This window comes from Anticarsia gemmatalis, chromosome 25 (assembly GCF_050436995.1).
Source record: "Anticarsia gemmatalis isolate Benzon Research Colony breed Stoneville strain chromosome 25, ilAntGemm2 primary, whole genome shotgun sequence".
Classification (NCBI taxonomy): domain Eukaryota; kingdom Metazoa; phylum Arthropoda; class Insecta; order Lepidoptera; family Erebidae; genus Anticarsia; species Anticarsia gemmatalis.
This window is the reverse complement of record NC_134769.1, coordinates 2268998-2291346: the sequence shown is the minus strand read 5'-3', so window position 1 is coordinate 2291346 and position 22349 is coordinate 2268998. Positions and strand designations below refer to the sequence as shown.

The 22349-nt window shown below is 33.0% G+C and overlaps 1 protein-coding gene across 3 annotated transcripts in view; it reads left to right on the top strand.

Moving 5' to 3' along the window:
* Positions 1-22349, top strand: part of LOC142983786 (zinc finger protein rotund-like) — a 182584-nt gene that overhangs the window by 769 nt on the left and 159466 nt on the right. For all 3 annotated transcript variants that reach the window (XM_076130837.1, XM_076130838.1, XM_076130835.1), the window contains exon 2: positions 8004-8607. In XM_076130837.1, coding sequence (XP_075986952.1) covers positions 8398-8607 — 210 coding nt within the window. In that variant the 5' untranslated portion in view covers positions 8004-8397. The remainder of the gene's footprint in view (positions 1-8003; positions 8608-22349) is intronic.

Below are 22349 nucleotides of genomic sequence, written 5' to 3'. Positions count from 1 at the left end.
AAAAAACATATATTCGGTATTTATTTTAATGTAATCAATAGATGTTAAAAAATACCGCTATAAAAAGTGTATTTACAATTACTAAAGGAAATTTCATATTAATTACTATTCATAGGTGTTAAACTCCTTCCCGTCGCTAATTTGTTAGCCGGGTTTGATTCCCGGCTTCCTTTTTACGTAACTTTTAATTTAGGCTTCTGTTTTTATCATTGTATTGAGTAAGAACGATTTTTATGTCTTTTTAACGTTACAATATATAATTACCGGACATGAGGTACTGATATAATTATAGTCCAACAACTTGGCAAAGAGCCTTGTTTAAAAGGTTCATGCTTGACGAAGGTATAAAATATTCTAAATTAACAAAAAATCTGCGACCAAGTAGGCTTATGCAAATATCGGTGTTCTGTTTGAAACAGCTACTTTATTTTGAAAATACAAAGAATTGTTAGTTATAGTCTAGATGAGTTGTGTGACTCTTTACTAAGTTGTCGGACTATACTAACATTATTTTTTTTCGGTGGGGTAATCAAACTTACGACCTTTTCACTTGGTAGAAGCGGCGTGGCGATTTCCTTAACTATTGCACCACAGACACATTAATATTTTTATAAGGGGATTGGAAAAAAAAACGAAATGATTGAAAAACCAAGGCTTTTCAATCATTTCTGCACTTAATTATTATTTTCCCAAACGGGCATTGAACCCACGTCTTTGACGAGTAAGAAAAAAGCTTTGAAAAAGTTTATCTAATGTCTTCGAAATGTTGGCGTTTAGGTGCTTCCAATCCTGCTTTAAGAGCTTTTCATGGGGCTTTTCAACTACCGTATAAAGTGAAAAAAAGATAATACTTAATTGCCTGACTCGGATATTGAACCTGGGTTTTTGAGATCCCATTTGCAAAAATTGTGCTGAATTGAAATTTTATTCTTAGGTAAATTTTGTTAGTCATATTTATTGCAGATTTCTTACTCCATTAATGTCCATTTTACATGACCATGTTACGTCAATTATCCCCATTAAGTATTAGAAATAATCAAGACGATAATAAAATACAAATCAAGATCCATTGCCTATTTAACAGAAATAAATCATTAATCAATACAAAAACAATTCAAAAGACTTCTATAAATACTCATTTCAGCAAAAAATAAACTAAACTACATTTTATTTACCCGATTTTGAAACAAACTACTTATATAAATTACAACAATTCAAATTACTATCGATAAAAAAGATTTATCGCAAAAAAATACATTTATTTCCTAAAAATATGCATTTATTTCTCGTTAATTAAAAAAAAACATAAATTTCTCGCAAAATTACATCCATTTATCGAATTTATGAAATAGATCGTTAATAAATACTATTTCAACAATAAATGTAAAAAAAATCGGGCAAGTGCGAGTTGCACTCGCGTGCCGAAAGGTTTTATACATTTATTTTTTTGAAAAATCACATTAATTGTATGGGAGCCCCTCTAATTATAAATTTTATTCTGCCTTTTTGTATTGGTTTTGCTAAGACTCAGTTATAAGTTACCGTTTTTACCATTTGAGTACGGAACCCTAAAAACGTAATTTAGCCAAACGACATCTATTTATCGATATTATGAAATAGATAGTTAAAAAAAATACTATTTCAACAATAGCAAGTAATAAAAAACATCGAAATAAATTAAAAATGTTGTCTTTGTGGACAATTATAGAGTTCACGGTAATTCGTAGTTACGTTCCGATTTAACCGACAGTTAACGCTATTTAAGTTAGCGTTTGGTTTAAGGTAAACGCTTAAGCGAGTTAAAAAACTTCATTTTTGATGCTTTTAAAATAAATGAGTAATTTTTTTTGGTCTTTGCCTACCCTTATGGCAAAAAGGCGTGATTTAATATGTGTATAATTGATGCTAAAAGCATAAGCCGAACATTTTTTGTCTGTTAAAATACTTAATACAATAATTATTTTGATAAAATATACCATGTTTGATGCCGAACAAAAAATAAATAAAAGTCCATTTGCTTTTTAGTGTAATACTAAACCGTTGAACTGAGTTTGATTACATCATGAAAATATTTATAAACTTGGGATAAAAAATACTAAATATTTCAAGGGTTCCATACCTGAAAGGTAAAAACGAAACCCTGTTACTAAGCCTCCGCTGTCCCTCCGTCCGTCTGTCCGTCTGTCAAGCTGAAATTTTCACTAATCATGTATTTCCGTTGCCGCTATAACTACAAATACTAAATATTAAGGGGGGTCCCCATACAATAAACGCGTTTTCGTTTTCGTATTTTGTTTTATGATGGTACTGAACCTTTCCTGCGCGAGTGCGACTCACAATTGGCCGGTTTTTCCTCCTCCCAAATTAAAGCGCAATTCATCAAATTATAAAATATAATTATCTCATTGATTAATCGGTCTAATTTCAACTGATATTGACAGCGTCCTGTGAGAATTATTGACGGCCGAAACAATCATCCTTTTGTCGTAAATCTGCAATATTTTTGACAAAATAATGAATTATTAATGACCTATTTCCTTAATATAGAGAACATTATACTCTAATTAATCAAGAGTGATTAGGTACTTAAATATAAATTACAATTAAGCTATGTGTTTAAGTAACGGACATGATGAAGGATTTTATAAATGAATAAAATTAACAGTACGTTTAAGTACTAAATAACTTATTCGACTCCGCTCGCTGGCTAGCATAATTTCATACATAGTTACATACAAAATTCGCGAAAAAAATTTCATACATAAAACCACGCCTTTTTTCCATATAGGTAGGTAGAGACCAAAGAACGCCACTTGGTACGATCCTTGCAAACTGCCCTTGCCTCATTCACATCCATACATCTTGTCATACAGGACCGCCGGTTACGAGTACTACGCACCTGACCTTTTTGCAAGACATTGAAATATCAAAACTACGTCCCCTATTTAAATAGGATAGGTTAAAAAAAATGTTTGTCTGCATTTCATGTTAGGTTCTTAATTATCTTCATGCAAAATTTTCTCGATATTATTTGCGGTTTTTAGCGAATATCGTGTAACAGACAAACTGAGTTTCGCATTTTATTTATTAGTATTGATTGAAGGTGAAAAAACTTAACTTATATATCAAATTAATTAACTTTTTATGTCTTCACACTTATCAAACTTGAAAGTGAAGACAGAGGTATCGAAATAAACCGTTTTTTTGCCGAATAATTTAATAAAAACTAATTAGTTTTAATCAGTTTCGAAACTTCATACTCTCTCCTTCCTAAATTTACTTATTTATTAATATTTGCACCAATTGTAATAGATATACGGAATGAGTAACCAAATTCATTAATTCAGTCGTATGGTTAGTGGTCAACCTAGTGTAAAGTTGTTCAAGCCGCCCGAAAGGCAACACCCGGGACCGACTATTTACGTGCCCTCCGAAGCACGGAGACGCTCAGTTCAATTACCACTATGCGGTCACCCATCAATAGATTGAACCCACCAAGGCTTGTTTAACACACTGATCGTTTACCGACCGGTCAGCGCAACTGGCTATGAGCGCCTCAAAATCACAGTACACCAAAGAAAATCAATGAGAATATTCCAACAGGAAATTAAATAACCCTATATAATGCTTGACTGATTATATATTAATAATTTCGTCAAGGGGTACGGTGGATTTGATCGAAACCTTATATGAATAACAAATCATTTAAAAAATATTGATTTTGAGTCGACAACATACATATTATATCCGCAAAATTTGGATGATGGAGAATTTCGTTAAATTCTAATGGCACTGACAAAAAGACATCTTGGAGGTTTCAGTCGTTTTGACAAGAATGTTGTTTTGGACAAGTGTTGCCAATTTTAGTATAGCAAAAGTCACCCGAGCAAAGCCAGGTTTTTGTCTAGTTATTCTTAATTCACACATGACTCCGAAAAAATCATTAGTATGTTGTCAAGGTTCTGAAAACTCTACCACTTGCATTGGAGCTGCAAGCTGAAACCACTCAGCTATCACTACTTTGGTGAAGTATAAATATAAGTCTGACATAATTACAAGCCCTTTTTATTAAGATAAGACAGTGATTAGTTTTTTCTCATTATTAGCGTTATCTCATTTCCATCTCGATGCGCTTATTACTTGAATCATAACAATCTTTTAGAGAATGACTTTATGTAAGTGCTCTGTTCTTAATTACTATGCAGAAAGGGGTGTAATACAGCAGTTTATACTTTTAAACTGTCGTTTAGCGTAAAGGACTATGACAAAAACAGTGATAGTAGAGTGGTCTAAACATTTGTACGAAAGAAAATTATAGCCTGGATTAACACATAGGATACTTTTTACCCCAGGAAATCTTTTTACACGAACGAAGTCACTGGTAAGCGTAAAAAAGGGTTCTTTTCCGCAAAATAAAAATAAAAATTTTAAAATCAGTTCTTCAAAAGATAAAAGGCTTATTATCGATTTATAAGGCAGTTTTCCATTATTATATTAAAGCAGTTACGTTCCCGCTTTGCGCCCGAGAATTTTCTGCTGAAATTGGCCATATAAGGCGTCTCTAGGCGATTCAGTGTCTTCTAAATTAAGAGTCGAAGTGGTCACCATGGCCAGAGGTGGGCATAGATTTTTTTCTTCTATGTATCTTATCTAGCATGCTTAACATGTTTTCTCCTCAAAAACACGCTTTCAAAGGAACTGACCGATATTTTGACGGCCACCTCCCTAACGTCAACCCTCCTGTGGGCTTATCACGTATCTAAGTCGACAGCTAGTGTACGTCAAATTGATGGTCACTGTTCAGTACATTGCTGCTTTGACGTAACGTGTTAATCAATATATTCTAAGGGAGAAAACAATGTACAGTAGCTTTCAAACAGTTGTCAACTGAGATACGTGATAGCCCCCTTGGTCGGAGATCATCATCATGAAAATTGTTTTGCAAAGTTGCGTTTGAAATGTGTTAACACTTACTACAGTCTTGTATAAAAGAGACGATGTGTAAAACAGCAAATGATTTGCATGCATTCAACGCGTATAATGCGTAGCTGTTTTTCAGTAAGTCACGCATTGCGTAGAGTGATGTAATGTATGAAAAAATCATCAATGCCAGTGTTAATTGGCAGACATTGAAGATTATGATGTAAATTTGTGGTTTGTTCGTTGTTAAAGAGAGGTTGGGTTGTTTTTTTGCACGGTACTGTATTCTAAGATGTGTTAAGTGAGAAAATTTTAAAAAGGGCGGTCGGATTATTAGGTCAGGAAAAGCTAGGGCGGAAAGTAATTGTGAGCCATACTGTCAAAAAGAATTGGTACCATTTGACCAAAAGGCACTAATTTTTTGAACTTTCTATAAATGAAATTTCTTCTTGAGTCTTTCTCTGAATGAAAGGAAAACTTATTTTCTTCTTTGTAAACGAGATAGAAGTGAATAGAATAACCGGATAAGCGTATTTTGATTTACACGCTGTACTAAAAATTTAAAATTTCTTTCAAACTGTTTTCCGATTTGCAACATCTAGTTAGCAGTTTTTATTGACTATTTCTTTACTTTACACAAATACAATAAATGTCAAATAGTTTAAAACATTTTATCACGGTTTGTTTCACAACAAACGTTTCAAAAGAAAAATAATGTAAAAAATAAATATCCGTAAAAGTATTTTGACTCCAATTGACTGTTTAAATAAAAACTGGTAAATAAACTTAAATTATTTGCTATTTTATTTAAAAATAGCAAATAATTTGACGGCACTTTTATGTTTTAACTTTTAAGTGGACAATGACAATGACACCAATGACTTTTCGAAGTTATGTGTACATTAGTAATATGATCACTTGTTTCAACGGTGAAGGAATGTTTTCCTTCACCGTTGAAACAAGTGATCACGTGATGAAACCTTGCTTGCATAAGAGCATTTGCATGCATTTGGTCAGCGTGGTGGACTCAAGGCCTGACTCCTTCTTCATTCCGAAACCTCTTGCCTAGCAGTGGCACAGCAATGGGTTAAATTTATTTATTAATATATTTTAATGCACCATTGAATCTTAATTTAACCACAACAGCATATTGGTTAAAGTCCCACGTGACTATCATTGCGACGGAAGATGGTAGGTTCAATTAATGTGGGTTCTAGTACATTTGTAATGTCCTAATAGATATATCAAACTAACTCTGTATGTTTGTTTATCCGTTAAACTATATTATCATGACTGTTATACTTTAAGGTATAGACAGAGGCGTGTGAAATACACTCACATGTCGCCATTAACAGTGTTAGTCCCATATTATAAGAAGCGGTCTTTTTGCTATTTAATTGTATTTTATACTTAAAAGCATATTATCATTGCAGATTAATTTCTTAAAGGTACTTCTATAAATTAACAAAAAAATAATTTGTTGGGCATTTTAAGAAGTTTCTGCTTATACCTTTAATGCCAAAGCTTGAATATACCATTAATCTAAACATACCTACTATCTTAGCAGTATTACGTCACCGAATTTCGAGGGGGCGGGGCTTGCGGTGGGCGTGGTAACCGGGCGTGGCCTCTCGGTCATCGACCTATACTTACGGTCATATAGGTATATTGTGTGGAGGTTTATTTGCAATTCTATCATACAAGCCTTGTGACTATAGAATAGTTATGAGATGAACTTAGGTAATATATAATACAAGCTTGTGTCTGCGGCTTCGTTCAACTTTATACAAAATTACGCTTGTTATATCCAAAGGTGTAGGCAAAAGTGTTTGAGATATACCCATCTTTCGATGTCTACAATGCTACTCTTATATTATATGAAAGGAGATAAGCCTATCTATACTATAAAGCTGAAGGTTTGTTTGTTTGAACGTCTCAGGAACTACTGGTTTGATTTGAAAAATTATTTCAGTGTTAGACAGCCCATTTATCGAGGAAGGCTTTAGGCTATGTATCATCACGCTACGACCAATAGGAGCAGGGTACCAGTAAAAAATGTCACAAAAATGGGAAAAATTATGTGACGCAAGCGAAGTTACGCGGGTCAGCTAGTTGTTAAATAACAGGCACATTGCTAAACTTGAAGCTACTATTGAAAACATACTTAAAATTATTGGAAATGCTCAATAGCTCTTTGCCCGACTCGGGACTCGAACCCGAGACCTCATGATCAGAAGTACTATAGACTACAGCCTAGACCACATGTGCAATTAAGAGTATTTTAGTTTTATAAAAGTAGCTTATATTGTTCATCTTATCCTACCAAATTTTGCAGTTCAATCGTTTCAGTATAACTCTGCTAGGTTTAAAAAAATAAGTGCTCACACTTAAGTCTGAAAGATGCGTGATGTTATAAAGAAAGAGCGTGTTCGGTTTTATTCGATTTTAGTTAATTGAAGTTTTTGATGAATTGACTACTGACTTCATCAATTAGATTGAAACGTTAGGTTTGTGGATTCGGCTATTAAAAAGTATTTTATCAACTATCTATACACATACATTTCTAATGTTTGTTGTTACTTACTTGCTTCAGGGCTGATTTCTTACCCAGGTATACCCAGGAAATCGGTATTTCTGCAGGAAATCGGTCTCCTCCCGGAATAAAAGGCTTCGAGTCCACCGCACTGGGACCTATACAGTTTACATCTAGAACTTACATGACTACGATTTTTTTATAACAATTAATTATTTCAGTATTCGAACAAACAATGATTAGTTCTAATACACACGTAACTTCGAAAATCGTAAGGTTTATTTAAGTGGGCGCGGGCAGCCCACTTGCATGAGAAGCAAATGCTTATATCACTCAAGGAATAATTTTATGGTTTTGACACATGAAAGTAATACAGCATATTATCTTCTTTTCTCACACTACTTTTCCCCATAGGGGGAAGCAGAGACCAACAAATTGCACTTGCTACGACCCTTACAAACTTTCCTTGCTGATTTAACAGAACCGTAGTTTACGATTATCTTCTAGTATTTTGTTGTCTCTGTGTAACTTTTTATTTTTCTTTTTTCAGATGCTGCCCCCAAGATAAACCGACACGAAATAACATAAACATAGTCAATTATATTTATTCAGAGAAAAATGTACTTAGTGCAATAGTAATTTAAATAAAACAATCGATTCAAAATCATTTTATTTAAAAAACGGGTTCAATTTAATTGAAAAAAAAACGGTGCTTAAAAATTTTTGTTTTAAAAAAAAATCTTATTTCATTTATCATTTAAAAAAATTTACATTTTAATTTTGAAAACTGAAATATTTGTATGAAATATTAGTGTAAAAATCGTGTACAGTGTAGTGAAAGTGCTTTGACACTAAACAATGTGTGAACTCAGTGACATGTACAAAAAAGTGATTTTTTGAAAATCATACATTTCAAAATATAAAAGTTTTCAAAAACTGACTATATGTTGAACACAATTGGTGAAAATGAGTATATGAGTGAGTATCGGGATCAGAATTGCGGGATGTACACCACGTGGTACAGTAGGGGGGATAGTGGTGTGCACCACCACCAGATGGGGCAGCTGTACCACCATGGACCCCCCATGATAAAGACTGAAGCTGGTGTCAACAATGACTGTATGATGGCCGTGGATTATGCACCGCCGATTAAGGTAAGTGACAAGAGTAATTCTTTAGATAAAATTATAAAAACGAAATAAAAAATTAACATCATACTGGTAAAATTTATAATCTACTGTTTTTTTAATACATAAATTTACCGGTTAGTGTAACTATTAATGGATATTACAAAGATACCAAAATAGTTTTTAAAATAACGTAATAAGAAAATTGTTAACACATTATATTTGTTAGCCAATGCGATTTAAGTTAACTTTAAGTCGACTAGAAGCGATATAATCGTGTAGTTGGAGTGTGCCAAGTAGCTCCCTGAGTCCAGCAAATGATCGACGAATTACCGGGTATTCTGGAACAATAAAGAAATGTTTAAAAGCGCAGATATAAATTAAGTATTGTAGATACTTTGTAACTCGGGGCGAGCCTGTAGCCATATACTAGGCACGTTACCGCACTTCGGGATTGAATGAAAATATACTAAAAAAAATTTGAGGAGCTTTTTTCCCAACCCAAGATTCGGAACTTCGTGATCAGTGGATCCCCACTTTCTACCGCTGGGACCATAACATACTGTCTGTATCGAAAATATCAACGTACAATATCTAATAAAGATATAAAACTCAGTAAATATTCTATAATAACGGCTTGTAATTCCACAATATAACATAGGAAAATTACAAGTAATCGAGTAATACTGAATACTAATTGTCACCTGCGCCGCAATTAAATGATGTTCACAGTAATTCATTAAAATTGAACAGATTACTGGAAGTAATTGAATTTGACGTAATACTATGGTTTTATGAATAAATCTTTGTAAATTATTCGTATGAAATATTTTGATTTATTATTCATTCAAACTGTTAAAATTTTACACGTTTCAAAATCCCTATCGCGTCTTTCTGGGCCATCAAAAAATAGTAAAGCGATTTTCACATCTTTCACATCAAAAACTAGTAAAGTGGTTTTAGATAATAAGCAGATTTCATGGGGAAGTTTGTAGTCCTGAATTTAGTAAAGGTGTAAATCTGGCAACATTAGTACACCCATTCTTGAAGTTATTTGAAAAAAAAATATTGCCTTACTATGAGTTTGGGCACAATGGTCACTTTCATGGTTTAGTAATAAATGTCAAATTTGGCTGCTTGTCAAATAAAGTGACTTTACCAACAAATATAAAAGAAAGATATGCCAACTATTACTTGTTCTGAAGTGATAAAACCGGTGTTAGTCTCTTCCGATTTGAACATTCTTGCAAACATCATTCACCAAACAATCACTGGGAATTTCTTCGCAGAAAATAATTGCCTAAACTCGAATTCTCGATACATCTACGTAGCCGCTAACTGCCGCTGAGCATTCAATACAATTCCTAGTATAACAGTACAACCTTTACCAAGAAGATCCTTTACACATACCGTATTAGGTGCAGTTTTTAATTACTATCTGTTAAGTACAAGCTCTAGGTATGCTAAATGCAATAATTAATCATTTACTTAGATCATCCGACCGCATGTCGGGTGTTTTTCGAGCCGTTCCTTACATGATAATGATGATAGATATCTGCCATTTAACTTTGTATATCTAACGGGCAAGTACAAAAAACATCCTTAGCCTTTTTAAACCGTGATAGTCCCCCTGTTGGGCAAGGGTCTCTACCCGAACGAGGGAGACGTTAGGTCTTGAGTACACCACGCCGGCCATGTCCGGGTTGAAGACTTAGAATGCCCACTAGAAATGTGTTAAACGACTTTTAGGTGTAAAATTCATCACGATGTTAAATCAAGTGATAAGAGTGACCTCTAAATGCCAATATCTAGGTGTAACTGTTCCTTTATAGAATTAGTATTTAATTTTTCTATGAACAAAAGTGGTGTATTAATCTCTCAGCATATTTTTCAAATGTAATCACGGGTATTTGTGACTCTCCAAAAGAATCACTTGTCGCACTGACTGAAGTTACAGATTGCCTTTAGTATTTTAAAGTACCTTTAAAAAACGCCACATATTCTTACTCACCACACTATTAACTCAAAGAGTAAAAGAGACAAAAAACCCACCCATTAATTAATAAATAAGGGTGTTAACCTTTTCTAAAGAATGTTTTAATTGTTTAAGTCTCGAAGACTAGCATTTGAAGTAATGTACTACTCGTTATTTGTAATTATCGAATGATTAGTAAAGGTTTTTATGATTCCTCAATGGTTTTAGGGTTCTGTACCCCAAGAATAAAGACCAGACACTATTACTGAGACTTCACTGTCTGTCTGACTGTTTGTTTGTCTGTTCGTCACCAGGCTGTATCTCATGAATTGTGATAGTTAGACTGTTGAAATTTTCACAGATGATATATTTCTGTTGCTGCTATAACAACAAATACTAAAAAACAGAATAAAATAAATATTAAAGGAGCCTCACCAAACGTGGTTTTCTGCCGTTTTTATGTACGGAACCCTTCATACGCTAGTCCAACTCGCACTTGACCAGTTTTTAAGATTACTAGCGTGGTTCAACAGTCGATTGAATGAATGAATGAATGACAGTGCAGACTTAAATGGAAATTGTTGGGCATTTGTTTCTTATCGGCTTCTAATCAAATGCTTGTCGTTTTAGTTCTTGTAATTGATGATTATGTATGAATTAAGAAAAAGAAATCTGCAAGTATGAAGCCTTTTTAGAATACGGATAGGATAACTAATTAGATGTAAGCTTGAAATATGCAAAAAAGAAAATATTTTTTGACGTAGGAAAAGTAGATTTCGATAAAGGAAAAGTTTTGTATAATGAAATTTAAATGTTACTGTTGTCTTTTAACAACATTAACATTAACAACATTAGACTCCAAGATTAAGAACATGAGCACCGAGCGTTAATATTATTATCGAATTCATACACCCGATATCCAAGTTCGTTGACTTATACTGACAAAAAAAATTGCTATTGGGATTCAAAAAGTGCTCATACTACAGCAATAGAATACACACAAGGCTTCAAATATCAGATCATTAAGGCTTTAGAGGTATTTTAAAAAAGAGGTTCAAACATTGTTAATGAAAAAAATTATATTATGGCCCTAAAGTAGTGAAAAGAGTTTTTTCCAAAGACGAAATTTTGAAAAGGCATTTCTGCACTTTTTTTAATTTTCTGAAGAAATATCTGCACTTTTTACACTGTGTAGTGTAAAAGCGGCAAGTTTCGTGTCACTAAGTTCATTCAGTGGCTGTCAATGTAAAATATATGTCAAGTAATTTCACGCTAATCATATTGCATCAAAAGAAAACGTTACAGTACCTCATTGTAATCGTACCATGTCCAAATCATTCAGTAATAAAATCTTTTACCCGTCTACAAGTCGAATAAATAATTCTTTAGATCTTTATGTCGTGAATGAACGTGCTATTAAAATCTACTCGTATATCTGTTCTGTTTTATGATTATGTAGTAAGTAATTACTTAATAATCACAATACAAAAATTACATTAACATTAATTTAATGTTTAGTTTTAATTATTATTATTATAGTGATAGTATTTGCTTAAATTATAAATATAAAGTAAAGTCTAATTCAAATACAAGTAATTACATAACTAATAATTGTTTCAATAATGAACAAAAGTCTCATCCTGAAATGAGGAGAGGTTATGCCTTGAGTCCACCACGTTTGGCGATACTAGGGGACTTTACATTACTTATGTATATGTATAGTTGTATTAAAGAACTCTCAAGCATCAGGTTTCATTATGATATTTTCCTTTACCACTCGAACTATTTATAATATGAATTATACACACATTATTTGAAACCCTTAAAAGCTGTTTTTACGAACTTTAATTCAGGCATAATATCATTGCAATGTTTTCTTTCAAAGTTAAATCTAGTTTTGATATCATCAAGCGATGAATTTTTAGATTAAATAGCAATAAAGTGTAGTTATTCTATTCCCTACGTTTCATGTTAATCGCTAGGTCCTTTTACGAACCAGCCAGTACTATAGAGAATTTCCTCAAGGCAAAATTCGACGTATTTTGCGACGCGTATAAGGCTTGTAGGATATACTTGCTTTTGCTAAAGTTCAATAACCTATGAGTCACTCATTAATGTGTCACATACAACTCTGTCGATTGGTATCTTTATATATATAATTCTTCTGTAAGTGTGTATGTCACTGAACTTCTCTTAAACGACTGGACCGATTTTAATAAAAAAAATTGTGTGTGTTCAAGGGGATCTGAGAATGGTTTAGATAAAAAAAAAATGTAAAATATAAAATTCTCGCGTCAGTTTTCGTTCCCATACTACTCCGAAACGGCTTGACCGATTCTCATGAAATTTTGTGAGCATATTGAGTAGGTCTGAAAATCGGCCAACATCTATTTTTCATACCCCTAAGTGACAATATATTTTTTTTAATTTACATGGCAAAACAACGTTTGCCGGGTCAGCTAGTACAGATATAAAGATAGTATGTTGTCACATAGTTATACCAATATACGAAAGGCAGTTCCTATCAAAAATAAATAAATATTTTCGAATTAATTACACATTGTCTTCTGATTCCTCGATTATCAGAACCATTGATATTATGGTAATCGAAAAAGATAATTATATTTTTACAGATATAAATAAAGAAGGATAGAGCTAGGTCCAGACTGGCAAGAAATTTTCTTTGAATTTGCTACACACAAATATTTATGGGATTTGGGGACAGTTGTGACTCGTAGTGAGGTTATTAGATAAATCATTAAACCTAACATGCAGTCTACGTCATTTTGATAGTAAATACTAGTTTGTCATAACTAGTAACTACATAAATTGGAAGTCACACACACAATCTTCAGACCACCGCGTCGTGACATCAATTGGCAATAAAACCACTAAATAACAGAATCCAAACAGTCATCACTAACCATATCCTAACATAAACCAATCCAATCAATACTCGAATTCCACCACACAATTCCACTTGTTTGCTTTAACCACCAATTCTGTGGTACAAAACGCAGGTCCCTGACATCGCCCGTGCCATTACGACCACAAAAAACACACCACAAGAAACTGAAAAAGCAGGTTGCTTATGTTATTCTAAAACTGTTACGCACGACTGCATACAATTTTCCTTGGTACGGTCGTACTTGGCGAGTTTTTTTTCTAACTTCCTATCGGCTCCAAAGATGCTGTGGTCAAAAAAATGTGGTCACGTTTCGATTGCATGGGTAATCGGCTAGTTAGCTGTTTGATTTTGAGCACCTGTTGTCATTCATGTATAGGGCATGAATGGGTGACGAGTTTTTTGGCCCTACAGTGACTCAATGGTGGAATATGACATGATCATTTGAGACGTTTGGAAGCAAACGGCTACGTGATGTGTGATTTGGTGATGGTGATAACTTTAGTATCGTTTTTTCAAAATGTTCAAAGGTTTTTAAAACCCATCACGGTCCCACTGCTGTGCAAGGTTTCCTTCCAAACGAGGGAGAGGTTAGACCTTGAGTCCACCAACTTATTCAAGTGCGGTTTGGGGACTTTGTTTCGTTCTTACTACAGATTAAATTATGTTACATTTTTATGACACATAGTTAATTATTATTATATTCAGCTTCCCTTAGCACATAAGTTTTCTAGGGTCGCAATTTCAAGCATCACCTCGCCGCAATAACCATAACTCCGCGTGTGGTGGGTACAAATCCCATCCGCGACAAGTATTTCGGTTTTGACCACAAGTATCTGTTTAGAGGCTGGTTGTTAATTTATCTAAGAAGTGTATAAGCATTTTTATCAGTTTGGTTACGATAGTACAAGCTCTGCTCAGTTTGAAATCAAATGTCTGTGCGTGAGTTGTCAAATGATATTGGCTTTATTTAAGTTTCAAAACGTGATAAAATACTATTACTTATAATAAATAAGTACATAGGCAATAAAATTTAATGTACTTATTCTTATATAAAAAGCTGCCTGACCCTTTACATTAATAAATTGTTATTAACAGGTAGAAGTTGGCAGTTCAATTATTAACAATTACTTCTTAGTAATAATATTATTATCAATTATTGTAATAACAAATCACCAGTTATTATTATTATGTGATTAGTCTGTTATGTACTTATAAATACATAATAATACCGACTTTCGATATTAATAATATCACGATAATATAAACTTATCGAGATATTTATTGGTATGGAAAGACAATATTTTTTATCATTATATGTATAAAGCGCTCATAGCTACTTGCTCCCAACGGTTGATAAGGGACTAGGAGGTTAAGCAACCTTAACGCGGAAGTTCCAAAGATAGGTAGCCGTTTGTTCGTATTTGAGTTGAGCGTCTTCATGCTTCGGAGTGCTTTTCAATTCATGGCGTTATATCACGTCAAAGCGGCTTGAACGAATCTGACACTAGATAAACCACTAAAGTTATAAACTTTTCAAAAATTACCTAGACAAAAACAATTTCTATATTACATTTCATATTTTGGGCCTGTTTAGTTGTGTGTTATAAAAGAGTTACGACAGCAAAACCGTATCATTTGTAGGGATAAACCGTTGCCATGACAACGACTATGTTAAACTAAAAACTGAGCCCTAGAACAATAAGTATTTAGTATTTTATATTTGCCCAAATGTAAGCAAAGATTAAAGCCAACATTTGCTAAAAGTCAAAATTTCAGTCAAAAACACGCTTGTCCTACTTAGTCAAGTCTGTCATCTTGTACAATCATGACCACAAGCCGCTAAATATTAGTATTTATTCTTTCAAAACCTCATATTATGAAGCATTTAAATTGTTCCACCGAAATGTAATTTAACATTGAGTGAAATGTTTAGCTACAAATAATTCTACCTGATTTTATTTAGGTACTTATTATAATTTTGTAACATAATGGTTCTGAAAATACAAAATTACGTGTTGTAGACAATGTTGCACAGAACGGCTTGTTTCGAGTGTCCCCATTTTCATATACTTTGTAAAGCCGTAGTCCTTTTTAAGCCTATTTTTTTTTCACCACAATTTTATAACCTACATAAACTCAAATGACCTATAATCACGCATCTCATGCTCGATATAGCAATCATACATCGGGTATGAAAGCGATCCATCTATCCGTTCCCGAGCATGACCGCGGAGTCCCCGTGACGTGGTGACGTCATTAATCAAGGCGCACTGGGGATGTCGCGAGAGGGAATAGGTAACTGACAATATTTTTAAAAATATCTTATATGTATGAAGAAAAATATTTGTGCATATCGATATAGAAATTAAATTAAATGTTACGCTTTTCTAGTTAAATGGGTGAACTGTTTTTAATGACATTTAATAGTAGGATAGCTACTCCACATCACAAAATATATGTTTTACTAAATTCTGTTCCTCGCGGATAGGCAAAGAAAAGGCCTGAGTACAGCACACACAAACACAGACACTAACTAAACAATTTTTTTTTAATCCCTGCCTATTTCGCCCTAATTTCGTGCCCTGCAATGGGACGGCCACTCGGTCAAGGGTGTCCTCCCAAACGAGGGAAGTGTTAGGCCTTGAGTCCACCACGCTAACCAGGTGTGGATTAGGGACTTTAATCAAATTCTCGACATGCAAGGTTTCATCACGATGTTTTCCTTCACCGTTAGAGCAAGTGATAATTATTTCTAATACACACATAACTTCGAAAAGTCAATCGTGTGTTGCCTGCCTACAGGACTTCAGATAACGTAGTAGAGTCAGCATGTTGAACAAATTATTAAACATTTATAAAACAGTTTTATAATAAACTGCAATAAAATAATTATAATTAATATAAAGAATGCAGTTTACAACAAAAAATGGCGACCAGCGTTAAATTAATTAAACAAACCATGTAAGAGAAAATATCTTAATAACTTTAATTAATTTTATATACATTAGCCATTATGAAGTAATTGAATGTGACTCCATAATAGTAAAATAGGTTATAAGATAAAGATCTATTCTATAGAGGTGGAACATTATGTGAACGTTGATCACGAAGTTTTGGGTTTGATTTTTGGTTAAGTAACAGTTTATCTTAAAGAATATTCTCATAATGTATAGTATAGTTACACATTGTATTTTTAAACTGAGGTACAGTGTGACCTCGTAGTCAGCCTAAAGCACAGCGACAGTGGAACACAAATATTTTATGTCATTTTCTACTTATCTCTTTTAAAAATGCAGGATTTGGAAAAAAACTACTACCAACTAAGGCTACGATATTATCGAATTTCCGTCACACACATATCGATTTGTATATACTTTTTGATTCATTTAAACGAAACAAAAGCAACTTACTAAAATCTCTAGAAAAAATATATTTTCATTTCTTTTAATATGATATCATGTATCTCAGTTAGCATCTATTTGAAAGCCATTGTGCTGTTCATTTCTTCTCCTTCAGATTATAATGATTTACACCTTACGTCAAAGCAGCAATGTAATGAATAGTGACCATTAATTTGAGGTACATTAGCTGTCAACTTATATACGTAATCTACATTGAAGGAAGGTTGTTACACTTTAAACTGACAATTCGATACTATCGAACTTCTATCGACTAAACGTCACTTGACAGTGTCGTCACATGCTATTAGTATCTATTTCCCTTCATTTAGTAATATCATCATTAACTTAAATACTTCATTTGCTAAAAATACTCTATTTAAATGAAATAAATAAGTGCATATAAATATCTACTGGAAAGCCTAGAAAAAGAACTGTTAGCACCTTTTATGCGTACTTTTCTATGAAACAAGTGCGCTATAACGGATGGACATACCAAAACATACATATATGGTAATGTCAAAAGTGATTTTTTTACATACCCACAGTAAAAGTAAAATGGATCTCGTAACAGAGGTACAAAGTTATAATAAGGCTGGTTGCAGATTTAAGACTTTTGTTACTTGTTTTATACTGTAAATGCTATCTTTAAGTGAGTGCCTGCATTTCGATTGACTTCTAATTGATTACGCGATTCACTTCTAGAACTGAGAAACTCGGTCTTAAGCAACTAGAAAACTTTACATCAATTTCGTTTTCTGTTTACAGGTTATATTGATTCACTACTATTTTATCTGTAGCTTCCACTTAGTTAAATTAAACTGAGCTTCTTCGTACTTCTGAGGTTCTTTGTTACCAGTCTTTAGGCTTCGCTTGTCCAACCAATTTTGATACAAAATTGACAGTAATTCGTATGTATGGAAAAAGTAAATAAGTAACAACGGCTTCTCATAATTCTACATAATAATATTACACTAAGTACAAGAGTAGCAGTAGTCACGGATTTCTGAAACTAACGGAATTATAAAAAACAAAATTAATTGCTTTCGAATACAAAAGTTGACTTTCTTCACAATTATCGCAAATATTAATTAAATTATAACAGAAAAAAGATAACTGACTATTCCATAATCAATGAACCCTTCTAAACTTGCAAAAAGCATTCCTCTATTTATAAAGCAGCTGCAATGCGACAAGTCGTTGCGTGAAGTCGCAAGTTTGTAATCGGCCTAAGTAGCTATGTGTGCTGTTATTTCCTGTCGGGTGTGGAATCTTAGAGTGTTAGACATAGTTTTTGCGACGGTTTTACTCGAGATTGTACACCTGATACGTTTGGTTATGTCTTCAAGTTAGGTGGAAATGTAATTAAGAGTTGATAGTGATTTGTATTTCTATAACTTTGTAGGAAAATCTATATTGTTATAGACGACGGATCATTTCCGAAATTTCTAACGAAACGAAAATCTCGGGAGAAGACGTTTTAGAAAATAATCAAATATAAAAAATGATTTATTGAGGATGTCCTTTTAAAAAAGTGTGTTATATTCGTATCGAACCTGTCGGCACAAATTGCTAAATAAGTTATTACATGATTCTTAATATAAATGAAATTTGTTTTCACTTGTTTTCAATGTATTTTATCTTTTTTTACATTTTCATTTTTTTTGATAAGATAAGCCTCCATCAAAACGAACTCATAATTAAATTAAATATACTCTTCCCTCATTATTACTTACATTGTTTCATAATTTCCAACATCCAATCATCATACTCTTACTTACCAAGACCCATCCCCCACCCAGCGCACGCAGCCTGCTAGATGGCTTCCACGTTGCAACTCGAGAGCTTGCTATTGGTCGGCTTAGATGTCGCGCGCAAGGCGTAGAGAAATCAAATTATGAGTTATATTAAATACTTAAACATATTTCGCGTTACTCAATAAACTTACATTATGATATTATGTTCAATATCAAAGCATTATACTCTTACTTACCAAGACCTATCATTCTGCGCACGCGCATAAAGCTCGCTTGACGGCTTCCACGTCGCAGATCTTACTATTGGTCGGCGCTTAGATGTCGCGCGCAAGCCGTTGATCGCTGTTCTCTCAATATACTGACGATATCATCCTTTATCGATTGACCCGGGAATCAAGCCCTAGACCACTAGGTTAAGGGTTTAGCTTCCGAGCGAAAAGTGGAGTTTATAAAATCGGCTTTAATGCTCATACCAAAAAACAAATGAAAATAAACGTTTTAAAAATAACAATAACGTTTCATAAATTTCATAAATATTTACTTCTATATAAAAACACATTATACTTATCCAAGTTATTTAACTTACAGCTAAATGCTAAGAGTGTAAGCATACGCATAAATAAGTAATTAACTTAGTAATTATATTTCTATGGAACACAACAGGTGTAAAGGGTAATGGAGTCTTCGCATTTTATCATTTGCATTGAATTAATTCATCCATATTAATAAATTGTACATGCTAAAGTTGGTCATGTCTGTCTGTCCGTTTAAGAAATTATAGCATTATTTATCAGATAGTATTGTGTTGTGAATATTTTCACAAACATACAAATAACGGACATAAAGAACAAAAAGACTCAAAATAAATAATCATGATTTGTGGACTATATACACTTCTTCTTCTTTATTTCTTCCCTTTGAAGGTCTTTTTTCTATCTGTTAAGCTTCGTGGCTTAGTAACTTGATTTGAGGAGTAACTTTAACACTATTGACTGTAGATCGATAAATTCTTAGTACCTGTACAAAAAAAGCAGAAAAATCATTTCTTATAAATATTTTCCATGGTGATAGAAAATATCCCAGGAAAGGTTAACCTTATAACTTAAACCTTTAACCTAAATTAAAGATTAATCTTTAATAAGTACAAAAGGCAAAGCCGCGGGCAAAAACTGTTAATTATAACGAAATGTGCTTAGAACTTGCATGTTTGTTTGTATGTAATATGATATTAATATTCATGAAACATAATTTATTGTAGATGATATCTTACCAGTTATTTGATAAAATGATCAGAATTCAATTAAAATTAAGTAGACCGGTACTTACGGTGTATGGTTAATTAGTTTTGCGAAAAAATATATTATAAGCTTTATAAAAATGGTTGAAGTGATAGAGTGATAATATACTATTGAGATTTATGCAGATACATTTTATTACAAAGATCTCATTGATTTGAATTTAAATAATTTCTTAGATAAATGCAAGTTTTCTGTTTAATAATTAATTTTGATATGAAAGAATACTATCAAATTTCAGTTCTTTTCGTGTTTTAGGAATGAAAAGTTTCCTTTAAACTCTATATTAGATTTATTACTACTAAAATGTTTGATTCACCGTTTACATTTTCATAAAAAAGAAAAAACCATGTTCCATAAATACTGCATTATACCATTACGTATAAACCAAAACTAATTATTTAAAACAAAACAAATATTTTCTAGTGAGACTAGCAAAATACTGCAGTTACCGCGTTCTGCCCTTCACTACTAAACACAGTAAGATAAACGCACCGTGTGATGTGGTTAGTGTACGATGTCCCCAAACGCCTTATTAGCTAATAAGAAGAATAACATACACCTTTCTATATGTATAGTAGAGTCAAGAGCATAAACGGGTAGGCAATTATTTTGAATTTGCAAATGTTTTAAAACATGTAATAAATGTTTCAAGAAAATTGATTGAAATTCGTATGCTTACTTCGATCAATACTAATGTATTTGTGATTTAATTTATTATAGTTAAATAATATTTAACTATAATAAATTAAATCACAAATATAAAAAAAAAACATAAATATAATTCAGAGACACTTAGCTTTTAATTCGCATTCTGACTGTAACTGTCATCAATTAATTTAATACGATCAAACTTAGTCATTTAAGTTTACGATGTGGTCAAAGATAACATGCGGAAGTCTGATCAGAAAAATAGACAAACCCTAATCGCAGTTTACCCCAATCAAGAACCAAACTCAAGACCTCGTAAATGACATATACAAGCACAAAAGGTATCAAATTAATCAATTATAATTGCTTTTAAATAGACATATACTATAGTTTAAGTGCACACTATAAATAATACTAAGCTTTGAAACCGTTTAACTTGAAGACTTTAATGAAGTGCGACTAATGAAGTTATTTATTTCTATTGCGATTAGCCTCGCCGATTGATTTACTTTCTCCGTTTATATACCAATACTAATCATTGTTGGTGGTATATACGCTTAACGTAGTTTCCTCTGTGATTGACTTTAAAACATAGTGTATAAGTATTGTTCCTTATATTCTCTTCATATCTTTGGTTATTTAGCTTACCATGTTCCCAAATAAGGTTTAATTCATTAATACAAGTATACCATGCAGACGATAGTAGATGAGATGAGAGTACGTAGGATAAAGCTCGGCACAATACATAAGGGCATTATAATATCTACTCTGAAAGTATGTTGATGGACAGTTACAAGCACAACTTTTAGTTTGCAAACTAGCTTTGGGAGACAGCGAGATCTATGTGTATGTTGTATAGTCGCTGTAACTATTGCTGCGACTTATATCTAATATACGCCAGATAAATGTGTGTGAATATATCATCAAATGGCTGGATAAAAAGCCAAAAATAAACATGGAAGCCGTAAGTAGGGAGTCCTGCCAACCGCTTCAATTCAGCTTTGCAGTCGAGGCATCTTTCGTAGCTTGATGCGATTGATGGTCTGTTAACTATCAGTTACAATATTGATAGCCACTACTGGTATTTCCTTGCTTCGTGGGGCATGTTAAGGTACGTTATTTAATAAATAATAAGACATTGGGTTTTAATCCTTAACCACTTGCATGGAAGTCGCATGCTTCTCATTCAAATAACTACTGCGCAAGTCATGTCACTGCACTACCGAAGCGTATCGTACAAATGATTTTACAATATCTACTATCAAAGTTATCGTGCCGATATTGATTGATTTTACTATGATACTGTAATCGCTGATGTTAATCTAAGTTTAGCACGCACTTGGAGGAATTTTAATGGTTTACACACGAAATATTCTGTGCGGTGTCGATTCATGTAGTACATGACTTTTCAGGGTTCCTTACCCAAATGGGACAATACTACTAAGACTCCGTTGTCTGTCTGTCTGTGTGTCTGTTTGTCGCAAGACTGTATCTCGTGAACTCTGATAGCGAGTCAGTTGAATTTGCACCGATAATGTATTTCTGTAAAAACAAAATAAATATTTTAAGTAGTGCTCCCATACACTTTACGTGAGATTCTATTACTAAAACATCGTTGTTGCCTATCTGTTTGTCTGTCATTAGGCTGTATCACATGAACCATGATATTTTCACAAACGATATAATTCTATTGCTGCTATAAGAACAAACATTTAAATAAGAATAATATAAAACAAGTACTAAGTGGTGATCTCATACAACAAACATGAATTTTGCATGTTTTTA